Genomic DNA, 18,137 nt, shown 5'->3' on the forward strand with positions numbered 1-18,137 from the left:
GAAACTCCTCTCAGGGATTTTGACCTATCACCTCCTAACTCCTAAATCCTACTTCGTTGGGAGTTTTTAAATTTTTTTTACTGAACGGCGTTCAAAAATAGCATTCCGGTGTTGCTCACACATTTATTTACCGGGATATTGAGAATTTTTTTGTAGCTGAAGGAAACGATAAACACATCTGTTGCCAAGGAAATCCCAAATTTTCTCTTCTAAAAATGGCATTGATCTGTTCGTCACCTCCTGGCGTGCAAAACATAAACTGGTTGCTATGGAGGTAAACCAATCAGAAAGCTGCCATTTTGAAAGCGGTTTTTGGTCACATGCCGCTCTGACCAGGGTGGGGCTGGGTTAGGGTGTAGTGGCTCAGCCAGTCTGGTGCGGGTCAAATGGGGTTACCGGGGCGGGTAAGCTTTTCAGGTTCCGGAGACGAATGATCTGCAGCAGCAGCTGTGCGTTTTGCACAGTCATGCATCCCGCCCCACCTGCTGCTGCTGCTGGGGCTGCTCAGGCTGACGCTGACGTCCGTCGTTCCAAACGCGGCGTTTCTTCTTCAACTCAAAGACCTCCCTGGACGCTCGATTGTGAAACATTCAGGACAGAAAAGTTGCCTCAGATTTTGTATTTTAATCTTAGCTTCATAACATTTCAAAATGAGAAATCGGATTCTTCTTATAACATCTGAGAATAGCAGCAACCAATCATACTGCAGCATTTTACTCTACTATATCAGTAAATCTTGACATTGCTATTTTTGGAAACTGTTCCTAAATTGACCTGATTTCAAATAAGCTGAGATTTTCTTGAATGAAGCTTTTCAACGCCAGATCTTCTCCAGTCAGTGAGTGCCAAAAAAACAAATCCGGTGCGTCATCCGAGCCGTTCCAGGCTTCTCCTGCTGTCCAGATTCAGACCAAAACCTGGTCTGGTTCCACCTCAGTCACTGAAACATGAACAAAAAGGGAAACCTTCCAGCGCCGAACATTTTCTTCTTCTGAAATTCATCTTTGAACCCTAAAAGCTGTTTTCTAAATCAGCTGTTTTCCTGCAACAGTTTACAGGTGCAGATTAGTTTGGACCTTAATGGGCTAAACTTGGAATAATCCCACTTTAAGACCAGCAGGGTCATCATTTAATCCCTATAGGAGCAGACGGTGACGCCTGGCGCAGGTGTTTGCAGGTCCAGAGGGACTAAACGCGTCTCAGGAGGAGAAACGGCCTCACAGGTCGGTCCTGCTGCATTTCTGGCCTCACTTAGGTTCTGGTTCTGTCATAACTGCTGATTTTTTTTCCTCACAGATCAAAGACCGAGTCCAGAACCGACGTGCGACTCCGGAGATCTTCTGAAGAATGGATTCCTTCATGTCGCTGGGATCCCCCCTGAAGCAGTTCACCAGCTGCATGTCGGGGAAGAGCGCCTCCGCCAAGAGAGGAGCCGGTCGGAGCCAGTCGGTGCGCCGAAGCAGCTTCAGCCGCAGGAAGAGCGTCGGCAGGAGGAGGAGCCTCCCCAGCAGCAGCCAGAAAGTCCCGGACTCCTGGCTGCGCGTTTACCAGGAAGACCTGAAGAAAGAACGGTGAGGAGCGGATGATGTCATCGGGCGACCCGCGGCCGTCCGCAGACCACAAGGACCTTCTCTCTTACTGCGCCTTTGAGCCGCAACTTTTGCCCCCGTCACAAACTCCCCAGCATTTGCATGCGTGTAGTACCCGGTAAAAATGAGTTTTGAGCACAAAACCCCCCAGGAAAAAAAGTCCCAGAGGGAGAAACCTTCCAAAAAAAATGCTGAATGAGCCAAAAAAATCTCTTAAACAAAAAGGTCCGAATCTACTAATGAAACCAAAAAACACCAGATATCCATAAGAAAATCTGGGGGTCATTATGGGATGGCCACACGGCCATTTTTTGTCAAAGTGTGAAACTTGGCGATTCTCCCCACATTATGGGGAGAAAGATTTCTTTACAAAGAAATCGCACACACCACCAGCTTAACCTTTGTGCTATCCTAGGCACTTTAACATTGGGAGTTGGGTCATCTAGACCCACTAGACAGTGCCTGAACCTTTTTTCTTCAATGATTTGTGATCTTCACTGGTGTCCATGGATTACATGAAATCTTTCCACCTTTATCCATCTTTGTCATGGTAGGGAGAACACGTCAATGTAAGGGTGGGGTCATCTAAGATAGCACAAGGGTTAAGTTTACAACCGCCACTGCATTTCTGTTAACCTTTTATAGTGGCGATCTCACAAAAGTGGCATTTCCCACGTTACTCTCATTTTTTTCCCCTGAAAATTTGTGAAAAATGTAACGCATGAATCGTCCAGCAAAATGATATGACCATATTAGGAATGGTTAAAAAAAAAAAAAATCCCAGCTGCCAAGGAAATCTTGAACATTCTTCTAGAAATGACACCGACCTGTTTGTCACCCAGAAAAGGAAGTGGTTGCTATGGAGATAAAACCAACAGAAAAGCTGCCATTTTGAAAAATGGATTTCCCCCCCCCCCCCATGAATTCGTCAGGTGAAGCTCTGATCAGGGTGGATGGGGCAGAAGGGGGTAAGGGGTGGGGTGAGGGGGGTTGAAAAGCGCCTGCGGGCCAAACAGGCGCTTCTTAAAATAGAATTGTCTGATGTTCAACGGTAAAAATGCAACCGTAAGAGATTTTTCCTGCTTGTGACGCCGTCTTGAGCTTCACACGAGTCTTCTTCAGGCAGACTTAGTGAGGATCAGAGGAATAAGCTCCTCGCCAACGTGCCGCCGTTCCTGACCGCCTCTCTGCTCGCAGGAAACGTCAGCAGGCCGATCTGGCCAAGAGGAACGCCGAGAGGAGCGTGAGGAAGACTCACTTCAGAAGCCACCACTGCCTCCCCAAGGTGAGTGAACTTTCCAAGCGGAGCTCTTGTAGCCGCCGCAGTCCACCGGTTTACCAGTTGTCCCTGCGCCTCCAGCACACGCCGTCTGCCAGGAAGCCGGCGGCCGCGAAGGACAAGTCCTTCTTCGGAGCCTTTCAGGGCCTCAGTCTGGACGGGCTGACAGGGGGAACCGGAGGTCCCGGCGCCAGTGGCTCTGCTGCAGGAGATCCGTGCAAAGTCATGTGACCTGGGGGTCGTCTGAGGACAAGAACTCCTGCTGCTGACGTTTCACATCCAGTTTGAGTTGCCAAACCGTCCTGTTTCAGGGATTTAGACGCTGCAGATATGTTTGTCTGACAGTCATTGTAAACATTCAAGCTTCACTTTGTTACGTTTGCTGAACTCTCGAGGACATAAAGAAACTTTAAGATGACGTTTTATTCAAATAAAAAAAAACATTTTTCTTCAGCAGAAGATGCTTCTGTTTCTTCCAGGAGGCGGGGATGATCTCTGCTTCACAGGTTTATATATATATACAAGATCAAGTACAAAACTACTTTAGTGATGAGGAGGACGCCGACGTTTGGCGAACATGCGGACGGCCAACGACACCAGAACACAGAACGGAGGGGTGGAGGGGGCGGGGTTAGAGTCAAGTCCCGTTTTCCCAGCATCATTCCCGCTGCTCCATCTTGACTTTGGGCGGCTTCAGGAAAGATCGGTTCTTTTTCTCTTTGCTCTTCTTTCCTTTCGCCTGGAAGGTCCTCCAACTGTCCACTCGTCCGTCCCGGGATTCCTGAGCGAGGACACGGAAGAATTATTTCACAGAAATCAGATCATTCTGACGCATTAAATCACAGAAAGAAAAAAAAGAAAACAAATCTTAAATCTCAGGTTTTCAATTCAACAGTAAATATAATAAAAAAAATATCCACTAAATGAGGTGGAACTTGATAAAAAGAAATATATACAGCATCTTTATTATTTAGTTTATCATCAGATTCTGAAGGAAGTTTTATTTTGGAAAACTACTGGATTCTGTCTTCCTCTTGACGCGAGTCAAGTCACGCGTCTAAAATTCATCTGCTGCCTTCTTAAAGCCCCGAGCTAACAAAGCTAATAAAAATTTTTTTTTTAAACTTTGGAAAGTTTCTTTGGGGATAAAAAGAGCCAGAGAGGAAACCGAGGACGACGGCTCCACTTCAAAATAAAAGAAATCTGAACATTTCTGGCAGAATTTGTTTCCGCTCTGCATAATAAGCAGCAACTGAGTGTCTACAAGGAAACTGCTAATAAAGTTGCATTTATGTGTATTATTATCATATGTGGAAAAAAAGCTACTTTTTTGACTATGTAACTTTATTTTGTAGTATTTATCCGTTGCACGAGGCTGAAGTTGGCGTCTGATTGTTAGCTTTCACTTGGAGGAAAATCAACATGATTTTAACGGATCCCATAGAAAATCCAAAGAAAACAGAGGCAAATACTTGACAAAGAATGACGAAAAGTTTCTGATTAAAAAAAAGAATGTTAAAGATTTTCCCTACAGCAAAGCTAAACTAGGCCGCACTTTAAAGTACAGAACAGTACAGAAAATACGAGGAATCAGGATTTAATAATCAAAAAGATTCATCTTTCCCCCTGAAAGTATCTGAGCCTGAATAGAGTTTCCATTGTTAAAACAAAAAAAAAACATTTATATCGCCTTTATTAGATTTTTTATTTTTTTACTAATTAAAAAAACCAAACATCTACAAATCAACAACTTTAGAATTAAACACCAACTAAGGCCAAATATATTGTCTGACATTAAACCTGAAGGTTGGGAAAACACTGATGAGGAGGATTTTAGACTGTGACTGCAGGGGGCGCCGATGAGCCGTGCTATCCTACAAGTCAAAGCTTTGTTCAACACTTCAGAATTAAAAAACTTCCTCATAAAAATGCTTCTCTCTTGCTTTTTCTAGCGTCTCGTGACATTTTTCCTCTCGGTTGATCCTCTGGAGTCATTTTCAGTTCACAGGATTGTTTTTGACGTTAGAAATGACATGTTCCAGATGCAGGGAAGCACACAAACCTCAAAGTTTTTCTGCCATTCTCTGTCCCGCTTCGCCTTCTCCGCCGCCTCGATCTCTTCCTCTCGAGCTCGTTTCCTGGTGAGGAGAGTCCGCCGCGTTACAGACGAGACGCCAAACGGACACAAAGGTCTGCTCTGAGAGCCGTGATGCGTTTACCGCTCATGCATGTCCTTCGCTTCCCTCTCCTTCCTCTTGATCTCCAGCTCTGCAAACAACTTCATTGTCTGTTTGTACACTGCCTGTTTAAACTGGTGAGAGGGAAAAAAAATACCCATCACTCAGTGCAACGTGTGTGATTCCAACAAACCTTTTTCCCAACATTTAAAGGAATTGTCGTTACCATTTCCGGGTCGTCCTCCTCCACATCTTGACATTTCCCGTCTTTCTTCAGCTGCTTCTTCTTCTCCTTTACCTGTTTGAGGACAGAAACGGTCACGAACCGGGATTTTTCAGTTGAATTCCTCACAAACAGAAGAACTCACATTATGTTCCACATATTCTTTTCCGGCCTCGATCACATCTAAAGCTCTTTTCTTCTGTTCTGGATCGAGTAGGAGCTTGTAAGCTTTGTCCACAGCTGGAAAACAACCTCAGGTTAAATATTTTGCTGCTTTTTAGGCACAAAAAAAAAAGTTAAATGATAAGAGTTTTACCTTCAAAAGCTTTCTGCGATCTGTCAGGATCATCCTGATTTTTGTCAGGATGGACTAATATGGACAACTGCAGAATTGAACAGACAAAGATTTAAAATAAGAAATAAATGTTTTAAGGGAAATTCAAACATAGGAATCGTTTCCTTACTGCTCTGAATCTCTTCTTTAGTTCATCGTCTGTTGCCTCTGGATCAATCTGTAAAACCTGAAAGCAAAACAAACCTTTAACACAAGGATCCAAACGCATAAAAACACTTAATGGCATTGACTTGAAAAAACTATTAACATTTCTTAAAAAACAAAAACATCTGTAGATCTTTTTATTTAAAAACACACTTGGGACAAGATGAATCCACATTATTAGACTTTTGTGGTTTCAAAATGAATCCAACTGTGTTTATTTACTGAACTCCTGTATATCTTATCTTAGTAATTCTATTAAGAGTCAGAAATCTTACTGGACTGAATCTGTAACTTTATTTATTATATATTATATATAAATGAAATATCAAAGCTCTAACTGCGCAAAAAAAAAAAAGTCAAATCCCATAATTATTTTACACAATAAAAGCTTTGCTATTGATGCAAACATAAACAAGATCATGTTCATACTTATTTTTCCATTTCAAATGTTAATTTAATTTTAAAACAAACATTATTTGTTTTTTTCTTGCTTCTAATGAAAGCTATTTCACTGTTTAGGTCCCCCATCCGCCTTTGACCGGAGTGGATGCTTATTTGGATATAAATAAAACAACAAAAGCGCGCGCGCTGTTTACCTCAAAGGGGTTGAGGTTGAAGTAGGAGGATCCGGGTCTGAGGAGTCTGTCAATCTGCTGCTTTGAGGTCAACACAGAGTCTCTCTTCTCTATCTGTTTCACCTGTTAAGATACACAACTCCACTGAGCCACAGACAAAGATCACCGCGTTGTTTACTACCCACAACACGCCGCTTTTTAATGAATGAATCTCTGGATTTCTGATCTGCGCGGGAACTAAAGGCAGAGCCGCGAAAGAGGCGTGTTTGAAAAACTGCAGCACAAAAAAATAAATCCTGTGGAAATACATTTGTGAACAGAAAAAGTCTGGATAATCTGCAGAAGTTTCCAGAAAATGAGAGTAAACGGTTAGCTTCCTGCAGCTAGCTGCTGCCTGCTGCAGCCCGCGAGGCCTCGTTTGTGGCGCTGGAGAAACCCGCGGACTAGCAAACGACAGCGGGCTGTTCCGGTCCACCCGGAGGGCTCGGAAAACACGCGTGAACCAGGATTCCGTCATACCTCCGTGTAAAAGTTCTGAAATAATTCATCTGACACACTGTGAGAGGACTCTCCTTCGGCCGCCGCCATTTTAAGCCCGGCTACTGTGACGTACTGTCACGTGACCGCCACACAGCCTCGCTTTCTTTAAATGGGACTTTGCGCAGAAAAATACCAAACAAACTATTTACACACATTGACAATGTAAGGAGACGGATCGATGGACCTATAACGGAGTATTTATGATAATCCAAAAACCTTCAGTTTGCTTGAGTTCTTATTTGATACAGTTCTCAACGATAAATCCCGTTTTAATACTACAAATTAAAGCAGGAAATTTCAAAATAAATGACTCAACTGAAATCAATTTTAAACCAATTATAATCAAGTCGAACGCTCCTAACTGCGCTTTACAGACCATAGTTGAAGGATTTAAAAAACGTGAACCTAATTTACCTTTAAAATTAATGTATTGTTATACCTCCTGTAAAGATGTATTCTTTAGGTCAGTTTTAATAACATAAAACACACAAACGCCAGTTTTTTGTTTGCACTTATTTATTCTGATGACAATGTAAAAAAAAAAAAAACATGTTTTAAATTACACATTTGTTATAGTAATCACATGAGAACAATTAGTCCACAGATCACCCGTTTACAGGTGACAGACGGGCAGAAAAACCCAAATGTATAGTGATAATAACCAGCTAGTAAAAAGTGTTTTCTTTTTTCCGGCTGGGGGGTCTGAACCAGAACACCAATGGGGGACCTTTCTGTGTGGAGTTTTCATGTTCTCCCTGTGCATGCGTGCGTTCTCTCCAGCGTCCTCCCACTGTCCGAAAACATGCTTCATATGTCAATTGGCAACTCTAAATCGTCCCTGGGTGTGAGTGTGAGAGTGAATGGGTGTGTGGTTTGTGGCCCTGCGACAGACTGGCGAACTGTCCAGGGTGTCCCCCGCCTTCGCCCACAAGTGGCCGGGATAGGCTCCGGCAGCCCCGTGACCCCGAAAGGGATTAAAGGGTAGGAAAAAAAAATGAATGAGTAAAACACTGTTTTTCTCACCTGTGATCTGGACAGGAGGCCGCCGAGCTCAGGTGAGGTGTGAAATCCTACAAGGGTACCTGGTGGAGATCCATTTTAAGACCCTGAACTACAGAAGAGCCAAACAAGACAGAAACAACCCAACACTTTGTTCAAAATGCATCCAGGCATCATCAGCAGGATTTTCAAACTAAAAGCATGACCACTACGGTTTGCTGTACTGCTTTCAGGTTAGGCCCCCTTTTGACTCAACTACTTATAGATTATAAGAGAGGACTTTGTTAACAAACATGCTCATATTTCCTAAATCATGTGATAATGAACAGTCTTACCAAAAAGTCTCTTCCGAATCTGTAAACTCATTCACATGGATGCGGGCAGCTCCTTTACTGCCTGGTGACGAGAGGCAACATATGAAGACAGTTCTGGTGTGAGAAGCTGGTTAAGTACAATGACTGACTGTAGTTCACAACTAAATCACACAGCTAGACTGATTCTATGTTGCGTCTTCCATGCCCCGCTTCCCTCTGTGAAATATGAATGACCTGTGCTGCCATCTAGTGGCCTTAAAAGGAAAAGCAACCAATTATGAGAAGCAGCCTTTGTTCCAAAAATCAGTCAATTTCTAAAAAATGACTTTAGTATTCCTGCTTTTGTGTTCTCAGTTTAAAAAAATTGATATTTTTAATAGTGTTGCAATTTTTAAATACCCTTTTATGTCTTAATAGGAATAGAAAAAAGCAGCAACAAACACAGGAAATATGCAGCTGCTTCTAGTGGCAGAGAAAGGGAAAACATCCACCTCTCACGTGTGGCAAGCATGTGCGCAGGCAGGTGGATGCCCTCGCTTTATATTTAAAAACATATTTGGGTTTGCTTTCTTGTCATTTATGGAAACCTTCTACCAAATGAAAATTTAGAACCACTTCATTAAACCAAAACAAGTGTGCGTTTCTCAACATTTTCTGAAAAATCTCCAGTCAATTTCGGGGACTTTTCTCGTTTGAGGCATAAAGAAAAGGAAAAATATCAACAGATTAAAAGAAGGAACACAAGCCTGATTTAAGGATAGTAACTGAAGCAAAAAAAAAAAGATTTCTAAGAGGTTCTCCAGTGATTAGATGACAGGAGAGGAGACAGTACTCTGTGCAAGTCTAGCTCACCCTTGAGTACCGTTCAGGTGAGTTCCTCATGCTAGTGGTGCCGCTCTCAATGCTTCTCCACCTAGGTAGGTTGGAATAAGAGGACAGACACATGAAACAAAAGACAGAACCATGGCACCAACAGGTACACACTAAAACCATGTTTGCTCCAGTAAACACTGATGTCAGCTACGGTCAAACGTCTACAGAATTTGGATCCTTTGGGCGACCAGAGCCTTGGCTGTCTTCAAAGGGAGAGAAGTGATGGCCAACTTGATTAGGTGGGAAAAAAATAATAAAAATAAGGGTAAAACAAGTTTTTTTTTATTTAAAAACAGATCCGTTCCAGGTTAAATGTGCTGCTTTGACTCTTGTGGTTAGCAGAGCGACGCTGCTTTTGGAATTTGGTTTTAGCCGTTAGAAATTGGGTGTGAAGTAACGATCGTTTGGGAGGAAACATCGTTCTCAACATCTCTGTGGGAAGAAAAGGCTGCAACAGTGGGGAAAAAATAGATTTAAATGTAAAAACATCAGGTCTTTCCTTCTCGTTCTTAAATTCTTGAGAACATTTTTTTCAAAGGTGATGAGAAACACTGTAGATCTGCAGGCAGACTGAGCAGTTAGTAATCAGTAATTGACAGGATTGATCATTCTATTAGCTGCTTTTTTGTCTCTAAATAAAGGTGAGGGGAATAACACACTGTGCTTGGCCATCTGCATAATCCATACATCTTCTCTTGTCCAGTTGTTTAGCAGCACAATGTCAAATTAGTTGCAGTCTTGAGAAAGCAGATTTTTTTTTTTCCCAAATCAAGTCAAATGTGGAAAAACAACATTGAATTTGAGTGTTTGACAATCGACTGATGCTCAGCGGAGTTTTATTGAAACAAAACAAACGCAAAAGTTATAAATACAAAGAACATCAGGGACCAAACTCCTATGGCTCTTAAGGTAAGCCAAACCAAACTCTACGAAGCAAATTTAAAGGAAAAACAAGAAAGTTATGGTATCACTTTAAAATAAAAAAACAACACAATTTATCTAGTTCTAGAAATGCTAGGCATACACTTTGAACAATACAAAACTTTGATTTCGTTCCTTCTTGTGGATTCTTTTCTCCACCATTGCAAAAAAAGAACAACAAAAGAATTAAGTGAGAAGCTCTAACAATATGCGATTATTTACAAGCAAGTCCCTAAGCAGCTAAGAGAAACCACAAATAAAGGGAGTACAAGCGGAAGGGAGCATGGACAAAAACTTCCTGCAAGGCAATAAGCATTATTAATGTCCTCTTTACGATTTTTGAGAATGAATGTCCGCTTTTCTGTAAATGTTCATTGTTGGTTTTTTAAAGAACCGGGAACAAAAAGTAACAAAAGTGTTTAGTTGGGTCTTTTTTTTAATTGATTTTTTGAAGACGTGTCCCAATGTAACCGCATTGGTTACATGAATTTCCTCAGCCAAAAGGACTCCAGCCAATCATCTTGAGCCAATTCTGCAGTCTGTCCATGTTATTCTATGATAAATATGTACAGTTTTTTTTTTCTCAGGATGGATGAAGAGTAAAAAGTCAATCAAAAAACAAAAATGAGGCCAATCTCCTGGGTTTTTTTGTCGTTTCTCTTTTTTTTGTTGCCAACTGCCTTTTGGTGCATCTATTTCCACTGCTGCCCATAAGAATCCTGTGAAAACTCCATGGTGTCATTACTGTAACCATAGTTACCGGAATAGTCGGCCCCTTGCTGCAGGGGCTGCTGGGCGATGGGCTGGGACCCCCAGTTCTGCTGGTTGTTGGTCTGGCGGCGCTTGGAGTCAGGCTGGTTAAACACATCTGCCTTCCTCTTCCCGCCCACGTTTCCGCCGCGGTTGCCCCTAGCACCGCGAAGACCACGCCCCCTTTGGGGTTGGAAAGGGGCACCCCGCCCGCCACGGCCACCCCGTGGCCCGCCGAGGGGCGGTCCTCGTTGAGGGTAGCCACCTCGACCTCGTGCCGGCGGAGCTCCTCGCGCCCTAGGTGGAGGAGGCCCCCCCCTGCTGGGACGAGTGCCGCGGCCCCTCATGCTATAGACGTCTTCGTAGCCATAGTAAGGGTCCTCGTAGCCCCCGCGGTAGTCATGATAGTCGTAGCCATAGTAATCATCATAGTAGTCTTCATAACCGTAATAATCAGGCGGATAGGCATAGCCCCCTCTGCCACCGCGGCCCCTGCCCCGACCTGGAGGCGGCATACGAGGGGGGGTATAGTAGTAGTAGTCGTCATATCTACAGACAAGAGCACAGTCTCAGTGAACTGAATCGTGCCGTGAGAGGCCGTCAAACGGTCACAAGTCTCACCCCGCATTCCTGGTGGTCTGCCGGGCCGCCTGGCGCTCTTTCCTCTTCTTGTCGGGGGGCTTTGCCAAAACTATTTCAATTTCCTCTCCTCCGAGTTCTTTCCCGTTCATTCCTTCCATCGCCTGAGCAAAAACAAACGACCCGTTGATTAAAAAACAGAAAAAGACACGGATGTTTTGACGGAGCAGAGCTCACCTGTACAGCAGCGTCCCTTTCTTCAAAGTGGACAAAGGCGTAGTCTTTGAGTTTTTTCACTCGTTCCAGCTTTCCAAACTGTGAGAAGGTCTTCTCCAGCAGCTCCTCAGTCACTGCTGTTGCCAGCTTCCTTACAAAAAGCACCTTCACCTATGACAGAGGAGAGTATGTCTTAGAATCATTTTACAGGTACAGGTACTTCCATTTCTGAACAGGAAAATAGCTCACCTTTGCCATGACCTCTGGGTCGGGTTCAGCTACAGGGTCAGCCCACTCAACGGTGACGGGGTTGCCCCAAACCTTCACCTTCCCACTCATTAGACGCCGCCGAGCTTGTGCTGCAGACTTGTGGTCCTCGTACTCCAGAAAGCAGAAGCCACGGTTCTTCTTCTTATCGTCTGGCTGGTGGTACAAAATCACATCCTGAAGACCCTCTGCAAAGAAAAACCGCATCACTCGTCAGCGACAGACAACCGACTGAAAGGGTTTCTCCAAATACAATCATTGACTTGAAACAGACCTGTAACCTTGCCGAAGTCTTCCAGTATACTTTCCCTCGTCTTGTTTTTGGGAATTGATCCAACAAACAGCCGGTTGTTTGCAACAGATATACAAACTCCCAAATACTTGCCAGGGCGGATTTCGTGGTTATCACACTAAAAACAAAAAAACAAAAAACAGCAAATACTTGAAAAGTAATGAAACACAGTAGAAGAAAACACACATTTGCTCAAACTATTCTTCCACAAAATCACTTTCTTTTATATCCAACGGGATCCATGAGATTTTAAAATGGACTTACAAGCTTGACGGCCTTTTGGGCATCGTCCTTGTTGCAGTATGTGATGAAAGCGTATCCTCTGTTTTGACCAGAAAGGGGGTCCATCATTAACCTCAGGTCCCAGATGGGACCTGCAGACTCAAACAGGGGCACAAGCTCGTCTTCATACAAATCTCTGGGGATTTTTCCTACAAACACCTGAAAGAAAGACAAAACACAAAAACTAAATCAATCATGAAAAAAATGACAATTCTATATAAAATTAAAACAATTTCCCTTCTAATTCAACTATCCATATTTATTTTCAACTTTCTTATTTACCTGCTTTATATATATATATATATATATATATATATATATATATATATATATATATATATATATATATATATATATATATATATGTGTGTGTATATATATTTCGTTTTAGCATGCGTATGTGAACGATTTTAAACTGATCTTGTGGCGTTTTCCTGTTGAAATAGAGGAAGAAAATTTAGCTCAAATTTGTATTTTTTGGGTATTTCTTTATTCAAATCTATGTAAATCAGGAGCAGACAAATTTAAAAAGATTGTATTTGTCATCTCTGCTCTGCAAAGGGAAAAGGGGGGCGGGGGCGCTTCACGGCAACGGTCCACTCAGGTGAATTTCTACTGAACTCCTGTCGCTCTGCGGAAACTATAATCTAGAAAACTGCACAGGTTTTTGATTGTTTTTCAAATGATATGAAAAGACCAGTGAGAACACTTTGAAAATAGATCAAAAGATGGTCGGAGTGGATCTTTAACGAACAGGATGTGTAATCATGCTTCTTTAAATAATCCCCACCTCTGTTCCAATCCCTGGATGTGTGCCTTTGAACATCTCCTCAGGTGGGGGGCCTCCATACTTTCTTTGTCCCGTGGTGACATCTAGGGTGTATCCTGTTCGCTCCAAGAGAGCCTTGGAAAGTAAACAATCAAAAAATGGGAAAAGCTTTGTAACTGAGAGAACATTTTGGCATTTCAACTTAGCCCAAAAAAACTGCAAATCAAGAGCGTTTACCTTTATTTTTGCCTCATCTGGGCCTTTAGTGGACTCTTGTACCTTACTGCCTTGTTTTTCTCTCTGCCTATACGTCTTCATAACTCCACAAAGAAACGCACTTTTATTCTGCAATTAAACAGACCAAATGATACTTTAGAAAACTGTTTAAAAAAGTACTGATGAGCACATAATTGAGTGTAATACCTGCACATGGGACAGATCGCTCTCCTTAAACTGCTGCAGGACTGTTAGAGCTCCCTCCTCATTGAACTCCCGTAGAGCATCAATGGCCCTTTCATCCAGATCTGCATACGCTACCAGGCCTAAACATCATGACAAAGTGAGCTAAACTGAACACATCAACAACAAACACATTGGAGCTTTGAAGGTAACAACAACCAGCCACCTGTTTGGAAAATGTTGTCTAGATTTTCAGCCACTTTCTGGGGAAGCCCTGCATCAATGAGGGTCTGGTAGTTTTCAGTGTGAGTTGTAGTTGTAGTCACATCCATAGGCTCCTCTTCTTCCTTTACTGGGGCCGAACTACCATTCACCTCAGCGGAAGCCATTCTCCTGTTAGATAGACATGAATAAAAACAGTTTTAGTTTATTACTTCATTTACTGTCAACTTGACATACCAGAAACAAGCTATCAAATTACGGAATATCTGGCTTTTAACTCAAAGATTTTTTAAACGAAAACGTTACGTTAAATGTCAGTATTATTATAAAAAACAATGTTATTTATTACTGATTTTCAAAATAAAACGACCCGCTCATACATTTTAAAAGGCTTATTCCACAGTACCGCCCCCTTCACATGGCGCCTGATCGATAGCTAACATCTTTCATTTATAATACTACGTGGCCCAAAATGTTCTAAAAGCTTAAGAAAAAAACAGTCATCAATGAGATCCAAAAAGTTCCACTCGTTTAAATGAAGTATTAAAGTCCATGTGTGTTGATTTTAGCAGTACACAAGAATACGTCCTAGCTAGCTAACGGGCTAACACGAAGGCCTCGCCGTGCAGCCCAGACACCTTTACACGCGCGCGCCGTAAAAGGCACAAACGGGTAGTTAGCAAGACTTACCAGGATGATTTAGAAAACTAGCTGGAAAATGTTTGAAAAAATATGAAACACTTGTTTTTTCGGGCGTTGGGAAAATGCTAAATGCCAAGAATGTTCAGGTCTACCACACGACAAATTTTTTCCAGACGGCAGCGGTCTCGTCTCGGCTCGCCCGAACAACGCCACTGAGGGAAACATCGCGAGATGTGAGAGTCTGCGGTACAACGTTGGTTTGCAAATCTAGCTCGTGTCATTGGGTCTTCAAAATGGAAACATGACTTTCTGTAATATTTTTTATTTTTCTCAATTTTATGTTTTGTAATATCCGCTTTAAAATTGTGTAAATTTCCAGAGGCTACAAGGAAATCAAACTGTTTTTACAAGTGTAATCAATCTCCTCACCATAACTTAGAAACCAACATATTTACATTTTTTCCAGTACTAGTAATTTATTTTATGATTAAATGATGGGGTGTTTGATTGTAAATTTCGATTAAAGTTGAAATATTGCCCTTTTAAAAATGTGATTTAATCCATGTAATAATTATTCCTCGTTTCATTTGGTTTATTCATTTGTCCTGTTTGGTTTAGTGAGGTAGGAAAGTATTTACAAGGTCTGAGTGAATTTCTTAAATGGGTAAATCCCTCAGACAGAGCTAAGGCCTGAAATGACAGACCTTTGTGAAAGTTTTGGCTTCAGTTTTGCAGCAAATGCCCTTCTTGGTCTGATGGAGCGTATCCATCCCCATAAGCTTGTGGTACCTTTACAGAACAATCCAAAGACTATCCAGATCTGACTTTGCTTAGCAGCTGAGATCACATAAGACCAGGTATCTCCAGCTGTGCCATCAGAAGTGTTCACAACCTCTCCATATCATCACCATAACAGGCTTAAAATAAAAACAAAAAATGAGTCCAGGTGTAACCGGGAACCCTAAATTTTGAGATGGCATAAACAGGGGAAATGAAAATCAACATAAACCAACAGAAAATCAATCATTTTATTTTGGAACGTATATAAAAGATAATCGTTTGCTTCATTAACTGCCAAAATGAGCAGATAGTCAATTATCTTTACATTGTTTTCAACGTTGCCACCCTTTCTATCAGAGTTGTGAGCGCAAACTTCAATCGTCATGTTTCAGTTTTCTAATCTTGCCAACGTGGCGGTCGATCTCCTTTTGCAGACGCTCTATTTCCTTCTTATGGTGCTCAATCTCTTCCGAATGATGCCTCCTCAGCACCTCCAGCAGCTCCATCTCCTTCTTTCTGCAGACAAAAACCATACTTGTCAAAAAGGGAAACGCTGGCATGAAGTTTTCCTCGAAAACCTGTTTCATTTCTTACCTGAAGTACCGCTCCTCCTCCACCACCGCTCGCTTTCCAAAAGCACCTCCTGCCTGCCTCACAGAGCCTCCTCCACCTCCACCTTTCCCTGCTCCTCCGCCCAACTCACCAAGCTGGAACAAAGGGCACATCATAGGATCCCAGCATGCAGTGGCTTTTCCATAAAAACGAGCAAACTTGACTTTTTTTGGTTTCAATTAGGCAACTGTTGCATAACAAAAAAAATTCTGTTTCTTTATTTACATTCCCCAAACATGACAATTCTTCATGCAAATAAAACAGCAGGTGTTTTTGGTGATTGTTGATTCCAAGAAGCTGCATTAAAAATCAACAGATCCAGATTTATTTCCAATCAAAATTATTATACATTGAGTTGAGTATATAAAACAAGAATTGGAAATACGTTTGGAAAATCTTCCAAGAAAATTCCAAAAAGTCTTAAAGGTAACCAATGGACGATGAGAAGGTTATGATGATTGCAGATCCTAAAACCATAGAAAAGTAGTGATCATGTCGTAGATCCAGCTCATCTAGATTCGTACATAAATCGTAGTTTTATACTAATATCTCCTATTTTTTGCTCAGTTCATTCCACATTATGACTTTTTTTGGCCTAAACTTTGACAATACATTTATTTTGATTAGAATAATATTAAAATATGAATGCAAACTGGCCATTTTTAAAAAAACTTTTTAATCAAACTGAATTTGCTTTTCAAAGTAAAGTCACGTCTTTCAAAAAGTAATGCAGCTCTTTCTTATAGAAGCTTTTTTGCAGCTTTAGCTTTGAGCAGACATGTCCTCTGACATGTGACCTCTGACAGCTGCAGGGAAAAAACCTGCAGGCTTTGTCCGGCCACACTCAGTGGACATTAGCCGGCTAATGCTAACCTGAGGACCTCTTTACCTGGTCGGATGCCATCCTGGTCTGACTCTGACAGATCATCAGGCATCTTCTGAAGTTTGCCCTCAGAAGAAGTCTCGCCATTGCTGCTCTGGACCTCCAACGCTACTGAAACCACGAGTGAAGACGCGCCACACCTCCTGCTGCAGCCGAGCGAATGTGGGTCAAACAATCTGCGGGAATTTGTAGTAGAAAGTGGGGGTTGGTGGCTTGTACGTGCAGCACATGCAAAGGCTCACTGCTGCCCCCACCCGGCGAAGAAGCGGTACTATGCTGCTTTGTTTTTCTCTCATCCCACTTCAGTGGATAAACCACTTTAGAGTGAAAAATAATCTGCCAACAAAATGTTTGTTGACCACTGAAGTGAAAGAAATCCAATTTAAATGAATCCATAAATTCTACCCGTCCAGACTATACCTGTAACGATTCAAAAAATATGTCCCTTTTCCTCTGAACTCATGTCTAAAGTTTGTAATTTCATTTCAGCCCACATAGACTCAGATTTCTGCCTGTGCTTAGAACATGGCGTGGCATCACTCATTGTCCATCTCATAAAAAAGACAATTATATCTAATTAATCTCATTTTATTTTTCTGCAAAAAGCACATTCATGATAAATCCAAATTTTCAAATCATACACCTCATTTCTCTGTCTTTGTTAATACATAAAAACAATAAAACATTATGATAATAAGAAAGCAAAAACAAGAAACAAAAAAAAAAACACTTAATCTGTGCGTCAGTTTCAATGTCTTTGAATAAAATGTAATAATAACCCCCCACTGTAGCATCCAGCCGGACTTGATTCAGACGATGGACTCAATGATAGTAACTGATGTGGTGTTCCAACACATTTATTTACTCCACAGTCATAGTCACACCGTAAGAGCTGAAGAAAAGCAAAACAACAAACTTACAATTATTCCTTTTTGATAAACAACCATTCTTTACCTCAGCTAGTAGCGTTAGATTGTTGGATAACTTCAAACAGAAACTTTTCTTTTGTTATTTTACACAGAACAAATTGAAAATAATCACAAAATGTATACAATAAACATAACCAAAAATCATACCTGTTCGCCTTCCAGCTAGATGCCAAAAACAAATTACAGCGCTACACAGTTGTCCGTCTTTTTTGTCTGTTTCCTTTGTTGCCGTAGCATCAGCTGTTAACCGTTTTTTTTGTTTCTGTTGAACTGACACACTTCACAGAAAAAGCGGAAGTAAGTGGAACCTTCACAATAAAAGTCTTCAAACCAAAATAAAATTTAAAAACATCTACACTGTTTTTTTTATCATTTTCTTTTACATCTTCAACATACTTCTTCTGAAATTAAAGGCATCTTCAGTCAAAGGAAATGTTAAACAATAATAAGAAAACAATTAAAATGGGTCATTTACACCCACAACTCACCCCCAGCACTTCCCGCCCCCACAGCCCGGGTCCAATGC

At 41.7% G+C, this 18,137-nt stretch overlaps 4 protein-coding genes across 8 annotated transcripts; 1 reads left to right on the forward strand and 3 right to left on the reverse strand.

Moving 5' to 3' along the window:
• The first annotated feature begins 1,090 nt into the window (after nt 1-1,090).
• Nucleotides 1,091-3,321, forward strand: LOC101162140 (uncharacterized). Its single transcript, XM_004073789.5, has 4 exons — nt 1,091-1,223; nt 1,297-1,571; nt 2,787-2,874; nt 2,950-3,321. The coding sequence occupies exons 2-4, from the start codon at nt 1,348-1,350 to the stop codon at nt 3,097-3,099; spliced, it is 462 nt and encodes a 153-aa protein (XP_004073837.1). The 5' UTR covers nt 1,091-1,223; nt 1,297-1,347; the 3' UTR covers nt 3,100-3,321.
• On the reverse strand, nt 3,273-8,346 carry dnajc8 (DnaJ (Hsp40) homolog, subfamily C, member 8). 2 transcript variants are annotated; one of them, XM_078955404.1, is made up of 10 exons: nt 8,217-8,346; nt 7,906-7,964; nt 6,364-6,465; nt 5,733-5,789; nt 5,585-5,651; nt 5,414-5,508; nt 5,272-5,343; nt 5,088-5,179; nt 4,931-5,006; nt 3,273-3,649 (listed from the first exon to the last, which is right to left on the reverse strand). In XM_078955404.1, the coding sequence occupies exons 1-10, from the start codon at nt 8,245-8,247 to the stop codon at nt 3,527-3,529; spliced, it is 774 nt and encodes a 257-aa protein (XP_078811530.1). In that variant the 5' UTR covers nt 8,248-8,346; the 3' UTR covers nt 3,273-3,526. The 2 variants fall into 2 exon arrangements, with proteins under 2 accessions (XP_078811530.1, XP_004073836.1); XM_004073788.4 differs by lacking the exons at nt 7,906-7,964; nt 8,217-8,346 and adding an exon at nt 6,862-7,014.
• Nucleotides 8,211-14,670, reverse strand: LOC101161652 (heterogeneous nuclear ribonucleoprotein R). 2 transcript variants are annotated; one of them, XM_078955401.1, is made up of 13 exons: nt 14,456-14,658; nt 13,770-13,936; nt 13,568-13,686; nt 13,382-13,489; nt 13,166-13,279; nt 12,358-12,534; nt 12,076-12,211; nt 11,784-11,989; nt 11,556-11,705; nt 11,361-11,482; nt 10,750-11,288; nt 9,048-9,108; nt 8,211-8,277 (listed from the first exon to the last, which is right to left on the reverse strand). In XM_078955401.1, the coding sequence occupies exons 2-12, from the start codon at nt 13,930-13,932 to the stop codon at nt 9,074-9,076; spliced, it is 1,869 nt and encodes a 622-aa protein (XP_078811527.1). In that variant the 5' UTR covers nt 13,933-13,936; nt 14,456-14,658; the 3' UTR covers nt 8,211-8,277; nt 9,048-9,073. The 2 variants fall into 2 exon arrangements, with proteins under 2 accessions (XP_078811527.1, XP_004073835.1); XM_004073787.5 differs by lacking the exons at nt 8,211-8,277; nt 9,048-9,108 and having other exon boundaries at nt 9,888-11,288; nt 14,456-14,670.
• Nucleotides 14,671-15,421: 751 nt separating this feature from the next.
• LOC101161067 (uncharacterized) lies at nt 15,422-17,910 on the reverse strand. 3 transcript variants are annotated; one of them, XM_004073785.4, is made up of 5 exons: nt 17,759-17,910; nt 17,462-17,574; nt 16,689-16,858; nt 15,782-15,894; nt 15,422-15,703 (listed from the first exon to the last, which is right to left on the reverse strand). In XM_004073785.4, exons 3-5 carry the CDS (start codon nt 16,767-16,769, stop codon nt 15,562-15,564), a joined length of 336 nt encoding a protein of 111 aa, XP_004073833.1. In that variant the 5' UTR covers nt 16,770-16,858; nt 17,462-17,574; nt 17,759-17,910; the 3' UTR covers nt 15,422-15,561. The 3 variants fall into 3 exon arrangements, with proteins under 3 accessions (XP_004073833.1, XP_078811531.1, XP_020562674.1); XM_078955405.1 differs by having other exon boundaries at nt 17,469-17,574; nt 17,759-17,895; XM_020707015.3 differs by lacking the exon at nt 17,462-17,574 and having other exon boundaries at nt 17,759-17,893.
• Nucleotides 17,911-18,137: the final 227 nt, after the last annotated feature.

The sequence above is a fragment of the Oryzias latipes genome, chromosome 11, assembly GCF_053564925.1.
Source record: "Oryzias latipes strain Hd-rR chromosome 11, Olatipes_Hd-rR_3.1".
Lineage (NCBI taxonomy): Eukaryota > Metazoa > Chordata > Actinopteri > Beloniformes > Adrianichthyidae > Oryzias > Oryzias latipes.

Excerpts from the sequence above, each read along its gene's own strand:
- LOC101162140 (XM_004073789.5), top strand. The coding sequence starts at position 1,348 with ATGGATTCCTTCATGTCGCTGGGATCCCCCCTGAAGCAGTTCACCAGC. Across the intron at positions 1,572-2,786 it reads GAAGACCTGAAGAAAGAACG|GAAACGTCAGCAGGCCGATC; the intron begins GTGAGGAGCGGA and ends CTCTGCTCGCAG. Across the intron at positions 2,875-2,949 it reads GCCACCACTGCCTCCCCAAG|CACACGCCGTCTGCCAGGAA; the intron begins GTGAGTGAACTT and ends CTGCGCCTCCAG.
- dnajc8 (XM_078955404.1), bottom strand. The coding sequence starts at position 8,247 with ATGAGTTTACAGATTCGGAAGAGACTTTTTG. Across the intron at positions 5,790-6,363 it reads TCAACCTCAACCCCTTTGAG|GTTTTACAGATTGATCCAGA; the intron begins GTAAACAGCGCG and ends TTTTGCTTTCAG. Across the intron at positions 5,344-5,413 it reads AAGAATATGTGGAACATAAT|GTAAAGGAGAAGAAGAAGCA; the intron begins GTGAGTTCTTCT and ends GTCCTCAAACAG.
- LOC101161652 (XM_004073787.5), bottom strand. The coding sequence starts at position 13,932 with ATGGCTTCCGCTGAGGTGAATGGTAGTTCGGCCCCAGTAAAGGAAGAA. Across the intron at positions 13,490-13,567 it reads GCGATCTGTCCCATGTGCAG|AATAAAAGTGCGTTTCTTTG; the intron begins GTATTACACTCA and ends GTTTAATTGCAG. Across the intron at positions 11,483-11,555 it reads AAAGGGACGCTGCTGTACAG|GCGATGGAAGGAATGAACGG; the intron begins GTGAGCTCTGCT and ends GTTTTTGCTCAG.
- LOC101161067 (XM_004073785.4), bottom strand. The coding sequence starts at position 16,769 with ATGGCGAGACTTCTTCTGAGGGCAAACTTCAGAAGATGCCTGATGATC. Across the intron at positions 15,895-16,688 it reads CCAGGATGGCATCCGACCAG|CTTGGTGAGTTGGGCGGAGG; the intron begins GTAAAGAGGTCC and ends CCTTTGTTCCAG. Across the intron at positions 15,704-15,781 it reads GAGGAGGAGCGGTACTTCAG|AAAGAAGGAGATGGAGCTGC; the intron begins GTAAGAAATGAA and ends TTTTGTCTGCAG.